Source organism: Pteropus alecto, unplaced genomic scaffold (assembly GCF_000325575.1).
Source record: "Pteropus alecto unplaced genomic scaffold, ASM32557v1 scaffold189, whole genome shotgun sequence".
In the NCBI taxonomy this organism is placed as follows: domain Eukaryota; kingdom Metazoa; phylum Chordata; class Mammalia; order Chiroptera; family Pteropodidae; genus Pteropus; species Pteropus alecto.
In genome coordinates this window covers 3,652,829-3,661,389 of record NW_006442117.1, presented here as the reverse complement: position 1 = coordinate 3,661,389, position 8,561 = coordinate 3,652,829, and the positions used below count along the sequence as shown (strand labels likewise).

At 53.7% G+C, this 8,561-nt stretch overlaps 1 protein-coding gene across 1 annotated transcript in view; it reads right to left on the bottom strand.

The window, feature by feature from the left end:
- Nucleotides 1-4,805: 4,805 nt before the first annotated feature.
- MTR (5-methyltetrahydrofolate-homocysteine methyltransferase) overlaps nucleotides 4,806-8,561 on the bottom strand; it is a 90,215-nt gene continuing 86,459 nt past the window's right edge. The window contains exons 31-33 of the mRNA XM_025039066.1: nucleotides 8,320-8,512; nucleotides 7,045-7,157; nucleotides 4,806-6,586 (exon numbers count right to left, since the gene is read on the bottom strand). Coding sequence (XP_024894834.1) covers nucleotides 6,500-6,586; nucleotides 7,045-7,157; nucleotides 8,320-8,512 — 393 coding nt within the window. The 3' untranslated portion in view covers nucleotides 4,806-6,499. The remainder of the gene's footprint in view (nucleotides 6,587-7,044; nucleotides 7,158-8,319; nucleotides 8,513-8,561) is intronic.

The window sequence follows — 8,561 nt, the reverse complement described above, 5'->3', positions numbered from 1 at the left end:
TTCTGTCTCTTGAGAATCTAAGGGAAGCCGAGGTGGAGTCATCTTTAAAATCAATGTTCCAACATTAAAAATGAGCCATTTGCTTCCAAAGAGCAAGTGAATTCTCCTACTACGGTTCTTCGTGTTCACAGGCATTCTCATCCATATTCTGGAGAAACACCACACCTGAAAACATAGGTTTTAAAAAATGTGCTCCTCAGCCCTCTCAGAGTCTGCTGAGCAGAACGCTCTTTCGAAAGCAACTTGGTGAAACATGCCCATCATTTTTACTGTGATGCTCCTTTGAGTAATTCATTCTTAGAACATTCTCAGAGATCTGAGAAAGGCTTAGTGTTCACTTACACTCAGTTATGCTTTTTTGTAATCTACAACAGTGAAAACTTAGAAATAGCCTCATGTTGCACAAAGAGGAATTGTTATATAAATTATAGTACATGTTTAGAATAGATTGATATACGGCTTTCAAAAAAATCTTTGGAGACTTTGGTGCATATAAACCACAGTGAGATACCACTCACAGCCATTAGGATAGCTAGTCTAAAAAATAAAAATAAATACGAATTTTTAAAAAACAGAAAATAAAAAATCTCGGTCAGCATGTGGGGAAACCGGGGCCTTCGTGCGCGGCGGGTGGGGCCGCGGCCGCTGTGGAAAATCGTACGCAGTTCTCCACGGCACTAATTCAATTAAACACAGAGTCACCCAGAGATTAAACACAGAACTTTCCTGTGGTTCGGCAACTCCACTGCGGGGCATTTACCCCAGAGACGAGAGCAGAGACGGGAAGAGATGTGTACACACCGTGTTCCCAGCAGCGCTGCTCACAACGGCCCCTGCAGAGACAGGGGCGACCGGAGCCCGTCACGTAACCTGTCACGTGCTCTCTTCAATCCTTAAAGCTCCGGGACACGCGGAGAAAGGAAAGAGAGGAGGTGGTCGCTGCCTTTTTAAGTACCTTAGCGATCTACTTTGAGAGATGACGTGTATCTCCCAAGATGGAAAACAGTCACAAAGCAACACGTTCCCTTGAAAATGAAACGCAGAGGTGACGGAGGACGGGCCGAGGCACACAGACTGACGGACACAGACTGATGGACACAGACTGACAGGCACAGACTGACGGGCACTCCCGGCCGGGACCTGGCGGCTGCCGGCCTTGGAGGGCAGACGGGCTCGGGGCCAAGCCGGGGTTCCTCCACCGAGCCCGCGCATCGCAAACACCCTCCGACGGAAAGAAAATAATATTTTAAAGTGAGGGCTTTTTAAACTTCGTTACTGTGAAATCGCCAACCCCTTGGTGTTCCGAGGCTCAGAAAGCAAATTTTTAGAAGAGGAAAACAGGACGACAAAGACGGGAGCCGTGACTCAGAGCGGTCAGGCCGGCCCGTTGCATAATGAACGTCCAGGAGCAGCCTGTTTAGGGGCGAGCGTCTCTGCCTCCCGCAGGGAAGCGGCCCGGGGGTCTGGTGCGTGAAGCCGCCCGCTCCGCACTGCACTGGCTGCCGCCGCATCCCCGATGCAGTGCTGCTGGCGCACACACATGCACACACACACACGCACACACGTACACGCACTCATGCGCACACACACATGCACACACGCATGTGCGCACACGCACGCACACGTGCACACCCAGCCTGCCTGCTGATTCCCGCGCAGACTAGGACGGCCGTCGCCGGGCATGGCACCAGCGGTGCCGGCAGCGTGCCTGCTGATTCCCGCGCAGACTAGGACGGCCGTCCAGGACGAGTCCTGTCGCCGGGCACCAGCGGTGCCGGCAGCAGCTCACACAGCGTGTGTTACGACCCGGTCAGCAAGAAGAGACGAAGCCAAGGTCGCCGGCGAAGTCCCCACAGGCACCAAGGGCGAAGCGGCAGCACGGTCTTGGGACCGGCCGGCAAAAGCGTGGGTGGGACATGTTCCTCAGAACAGTTCAGGGGAGACCAGGAGATGCCTCCTCTGCCTTTAAACCCACGGGAAGGAATTTAAGACAGATTTAAGACAGCGTCACCCCCCAGAAGGCCCGGGAACGTGACTCCACTGCCGCCCCCTGCCCAGCCTCTCCTACCTGGGTGTGGGAAGGGGCCCGAGGAGTCTGAAGGAACATGTAAATGAACGACTGAATGAGTACCCATGAGCGAACGCACAAACGCCATATCCCAGCAAATGTTTCTCCCCTTGGGGACGGCCACCGAGGCAAAAGCGGGGGTAATCTGCTCAGCTACGATTTCCTCTCCCCAACACCCCGAGTGCTGTTTGAGCTCACAGGAAGATAAGTTTAAACGAACAGATGTCCATGGTCTTCCCTATTGCTACAAATCTTAGCGGGGCCCTGATGGCAAGGTGCCAACCAGACCCACGGAATAATAGTTGTCCAGAGTTTCATGAAAGGAATAAGAAAAACGGTCTGTATTCGTAACACAGAAGCGATGGACACAGCACGCCGTCCCCCTGGAACGAGCGCCCACGTCGTGTTCCCCGCAGAGGCAGGCTTCCCCGAGGGTGGGCAGGAAAATCTCTGGGCGAAGTCCTTCCCTCTCCCCGTTTAAGGGAAGTCATGACGCCGTTACTCTTTCCTACCCCTTCCTCTGCCCCCACCCCAAGAATATGAAAACAAATATCTGTAAAATTCTCACTCCCCACCACCCAGAACTTTCCGCAGCCCCTCCAACCCTACGCACTGAGTAAAAATTCAAAGGTGGCATCCCAAACCAAGCCTGGCTCTTCACTTAATAAAACACAACAAATACTCCGCTTCCTTAAGTCAGATATCCCTGTGCACCTGGCGGGAACCATCCAGAATTAGCATTTTCCTCCCCCTTCAAAGCCACGGGCACCGAGTGACTCACGCTGCGTGCAGCAGCCCCTCCAGCTCCCGGGGGCTGTGCTGACATCCTCGTCACGACGCTGCCCGCAATCTGTGACCACGCTGCTCCAGCATCTCCCTGCGGGATCGCCCCGACGAGCCCTGCTCACTGCAGCACCCTCTCTACCATCCAGAATTAGCATTTTCCTCCCCCTTCAAAGCCACGGGCACCGAGTGACTCACGCTGCGTGCAGCAGCCCCTCCAGCTCCCAGGGGCTGTGCTGACATCCTCGTCACGACGCTGCCCGCAATCTGTGACCACGCTGCTCCAGCATCTCCCTGCGGGTTCGCCCCGACGAGCCCTGCTCACTGCAGCACCCTCTCTCTAGTTAAACACGTCGGGCTTGGCTCCTCTGCCACGTGGCGAGAGCGGCAGGAGATACTGTTATCTGACATAAGGGAGGAAGGAAGAATTTACCTTAACCTGTATTCTGGTTAAAGGAGGAGGACCACACTTATACCTGGGTGGCCAGCCTTCAAGGCAAGTGTCCTGAATTTTCATGAGTCTTCGATGGTGCGGAGGGGCGGCAGGCACACAGCATACTCCCGACTCATCACGGTGAATGTCGGGTCCCTGAACTGCAGCTTTGGGAAGGCTACAGGAGATGGGACGGATTTGCTTCTGCTCAGCTGTTTCCTGGCACTGGGCGGGTGCCAGCACCTCTGGCTTTGCCCCAAACAGCTCCAGGCAGCCCTTGCTGTGTTTTGTTTTGTTTTTTGTTTTTTTTGGGGGAGTGTTTTTTTACTGATATTGACATACAACACTGTATAAGTTTAAAGCGTTGGTTTGATACATTTACATTGCAAAAGGATTACTCCGTAGCATCAGCTAACATCTCTATCAGTCACATATTTATCTTTTCTTTTTTGTCTTGAGAATAGTTAAGGTTTAGTCTCTTAGCAACCTCGAGTTTATAGTACACTGTGCCGTACGTTCTAAGATCTCCAGAACTTATTTATCTACTGGTTGTAAGCTTGTGCCCTTAAACATCTCCCCAACTCCCCACCCCCTGCCCCAGCCCTGGAAACCATCATTGCACTGTTTCTACAACTCCAGCTGTTTAAGAGTCCACATGTAAGTGATATGTCTCTCTCTGACTTAGCTCACTTCCTAGATGGTGTCCTGTTCCATCTTCTAATGCGATTTTATCCATTCAACAAAGGTTTAAGTTCGTTCTCTGCGCCTGGCCGAATCTCTAACTTTCTGGCTCTGGCATTCGCTCTTGCACTTGACCTCCCTCGAGCACCTTCGCAAACTGAACAGGCCCTGTGCCTCTGTCTCCAGTTTACTGTTTTTCTCCGTTTTCCCAGTGATGGTCAATTGCAGCAAATGGAACAGTTTCATGGCCTTTCTCTGGTCTCTGCTGATCTGCGCAAGTGTGAAGCGCGATTAGGTTTTTAACTTATTTTCAGTTTATTGGCCATTCTTCTAATTACAGAAGAAAACTGTAGCCAAACATCCCTATGCCAAGGTGGACTGAGGTGGACTCAACAATTTATCTGCGGATGTGCCCATCTCCTTCCATCATCTAACTCACCAGTTCGGTCTTTCTGAGGCGGATGTCCACTCATTGACAGTCATCAGTAACTTTACTCAAGGTTTAACTGATGGAAGGCACAGTGGAGGCTGAGGGGGTTCTGCAGCCCAGGAGCCAGCGTGGCTCTGCTGAGGACCAGCTCTCCCCCGGACTGCCCACCCCCAGCTTCCTCCAGCTTTAGGACGGCGGTTTGCACTAGCCCACAGCAACGTTAAGTGGACGGAAGGCTTTACGTAAGACGAGCCACTGAAATATGTCTCAGAGCTAATTGCTGCCTTTTCTGAAAAGAGTTGCATTATTTAGAAAATAACCAAGCACTTTTAAGACTCACATGTTTTTCACTGAAATTCTTCAAATGTCCTGCTGTGTTCATTTCAACAGGATTAAAAAAGTCAATCACGTCAGGTTACAAAATGTTTTTTACTTAATATTTTGAATTTATTGAAATAATTCAACTAAGCCAAAGCTATGACATCGTAGTGGCTACCACACCACTAAGCGGCAGGAATTTTCAGCCCCGTTGTGATCTCACGGGTCTGTCGTTGACAGAAGTGTCGCTACGCAGCGTGTGACTATATTCGAAGGTTATTCTTCTTCACAGGAAAATGTACCAAAGCCTAGAGTAACAGACCTGCTATGGAGCAGAAAATAAGGGTCTCGGGAAACCGAGCCTCGCTCTCAATCCAGCACAAATTCTACGTTCCTAAGGAGAGCACAGGGATCAAGGGCACGCCGAGCCTGAAAAGGCGTGTCACTCTACAGACACGATTGTACCACAGGCATGCAGCATCACCATCGCCTACGTGCGCTCCCCTTTGACCTCCAAAGTGCCCAAACGTACATCTGGGGTAACTGCTGTGGGGCAAGGCCAGCTTGTACCATGAGAGGTGCATGTGACACAGGAGGCAGCCTCTCTGTCCCAGTGAGTGTTAATCAGGGTTCTCAGGCACCGGGGTCATCACCACAGGCTTTCCCGAGTCTTCTCACCTCTCCCAAGCTCTCCCTCCCCCCCGAGTGTCTCCTGTCTGCCGAGCCCACGGGGTGACCCACAGACCTGTACAGAGCGACAGTTTACTAAGCACGTGCTGCGTGCCCGGCCCCGTTACCTGCCTTCCACGCATCTCACCGACCCCACACCCACGCCCACGCGACGGTAAGCTGTGTGGCTGGCCGCATTTTCCAGACGAGAAAACAGAATGGAGTGCTTAAGTGATCCACCTCCGTCGTACGGCGAGCAGGTGGCAAAGCTGGAATCTGAAGCCAGGTGTGTCGCCTCCGAAGCCACCGTTCTTAGCCATTCCCCCGGAAATGGCGAAGAACGAGTGAGCGTGCCAGGTCCAAACGCTGTGAGTCTGGGCTCGGGGCGGCGCGGAAAAGCCAGCACCGAGCGGAATCGAGCTGCTCACTGAGAGCCCGCTCTGGTCTGGAAAACGACCTCGGACGCGAACTGCCCTTGACAGGCCACTCTCGCGCGCCACCTCCATCTTCCCCTCAGCGCTAGGAAATGCGGAATTACGAGGCGGCAAAATGCTCGGAGAACCTGCCGTGCTTGGCCACATCGGAGCAACAGCCCGAGTGTCTGACAAGCCGGCAGTGAGAGGCGGCCGAGGCTGTGGGAAACGAGGTCTCCGGAAAGGGAGCAGAGCTCAGCTTCCCCTCCCGGTCGGAGTCTACCGCTGCCCCCGCCTGGATCAGGGTGCCCCATTTCTCACAGCGGCACTTTGCCACGGGGTCACGTGCTCTGTTCGACTGAGTTCTGGGCTTTTTTCTAAGAGAAGAAAAGAACAAGTGGCCTCCTAGATCGCAGGTAAAAATGAAAAAGCAAGACGACTTGCTTTGAAATGCAAAAGACCTCTATCTCCAGCTTGTCCCAGTGCTCCAGGGACCAGGGACAGGGCCACTATCGAGGGCCTCGTGGAGGACAAAGACCTTGCTCCTCCATGAGGCCCCGCCGGCCGTCCGCAGTCGAAGCAGCACAAGCGTCACCCAGATGCAGACGGGCCTGTGTGCTGCTGCCGTCGCCGTGACCTTTAAGGCACTCCGGACTACGTTTCCCTGAAGATCGTCGAGTACAGGAAAGGTGACAAACAAAAAATTAGTCTGTATCATATCCCAAAATGGGTCCAAGCCATTTCTCCACCTCGGCCACAGACATGTTCTTCCTCAGAGCATAATCCTCAATCTGCAAAAGATTGAAAGCAGCTTATCAGACCAAAGTGGTAAGACTTTTTGAACTGAAGTTTCCACAGGATTTGCCCAGAAACATGAAGTGCCTTCCATTTCTCGTCTTAACAGCAAACCACCGAGTTAAGCTGCCTATTCTCCGGGCAGGAAGGCAACATGTAGGAACTGCCTGATACTCAGAAGCTGGCTGGGGGTGGGATGAGTGTGTGTGTGTGTGTGTGCACGCGCGCGTGTGCGTGTGTACACCTGTGTGCGCGTGCGCGGTCTGTGTATGAATGGGGGAGCTAGAACTGGGGTGATGAGTTAAAATCGAATGAACAGCTTAACTGAGATAAATTTCACCCTTTCCCTCTCGTTTTATTCTCATTCAGATATGAAATAAAATAGGCTCCACAGTTCCACTTAAAACGAGACAGGCATCTTGGGAAGTCACGGACAACCAAACGGCCAGCTTACCTGATCCTTGCAAATCTTCCCCACGGCAAAATATTTGGACTTCAAGTTGGAGAAGTAAAGCCCGGAAACGGCGGACGCAGGGGCCATGGCCAGGGACTCCGTGAGCCTGATGCCTGGAGACCGGGGAGAAATGCTCATTTGCGCAGTGCCCAGCACAGGGCCTGGCACTCAGAAGCCCAATAAACGCTGTTGAACGAGTGAACGAACATGAACTCAGGCCTTCCAGGTGGACTCAGGACACAGAATGGAAGATGTGACCAGACTAGTCTAGCGAATTCCTGCCACAGGGAAGGACAAATTCAGGACACACGGATCTCCTCTAAACCAGAGGAGATGCCTGGAAAAGACTCTGTACTCGGACCACAGACCTCCAAGGTCAGGTCCAGAGGCCCCAGCGGCTCCCAAGCCTGGACCGTCTCAGACCAGGAGCTCCAACCCTGGAGGTGAGAACACCGGCTGAGCCTCCAAGGGCTCCTGTGGGGCCACTGCCACTAGGGTGACTGACGGTCGGGTCTCAGTAAGAAGGGGCCGACAGCGGTACTTAGAAAAGACACTTTTCTTGGGAGTGTGGAACTCAAAGGGTGCATCGGGGCCCCTGGGCCCGGCCTCTCATCTGTGGACAGGGAAACGGCGAGACGGAGAATAGGCCTTTGTCAAAGCTCACCCCGCCTGCGGCAGAAACGGGGCTCCCATCCCCGACTGTGACCCCGGATACCCGAGCCCTCCCCGCTAACGCAGTCGACACAGCCTCACAGCTCCTCGCTGCCATCTAGGCCCCTCGGCTTCATCAGCGTGGCCACACGCTTGGGATTAAGGCCGTGAACATCATAACGCGCGTTGGCAGCAGTGTAGAAGGGGGGTTGGGAGTGCTGAAGGGAAGGGTGCAGCTTCTTCAAGGCCACTGTCCAGAGACACAGCCAGCAAGCAACTGAGAAAGGCCGTGAAGGCTGCCACCAGAGGTTACGAAGGTCACCAAGGGACAGGAAAGACGGTGACACACCCGAAACAGGAGGGCAGCAGAGCAATACAGTACAGTACGCCAAACTCCCATCTGTTCCAGTTAAAATTGGTAAACCTAAAACTGGTGATGTAAGACTCTTCAATAATAATAAGGTAAAATACTAGAACAAACAGCTAGAGGTGAAGAAGAACAGGGTACGATTTCGTTACAAGCCTGTTACGTTAGAACCACCTGCGCCACGACCGAGCCTTAGATAAAAGGGTATCTGCCCAACAGAATAAGGAGGGCGGGGCACGCCGCCTCCCCGCACGCACCTGTGTGCCGCTCGATGTCGGCGAGCTCCCACATGGTCAGCTTCTCGGTGTGGTCGGGCTGGCTGGGGTAGCCGGGGGCCGGGCGGATGCCCCCGTAGCGCAGCTGGCGCAGGTCGGCGAAGCCCAGCTGCTCGCCGCCGCAGTAGGCCCACAGCTCCGTGCGCACCCGCGCGTGCAGCTCCTCCGCAAAGGCCTGGGGCGGGGACGTGGCTCAGCAGAGGCCAGGCCTCCCAGGGCCCCGA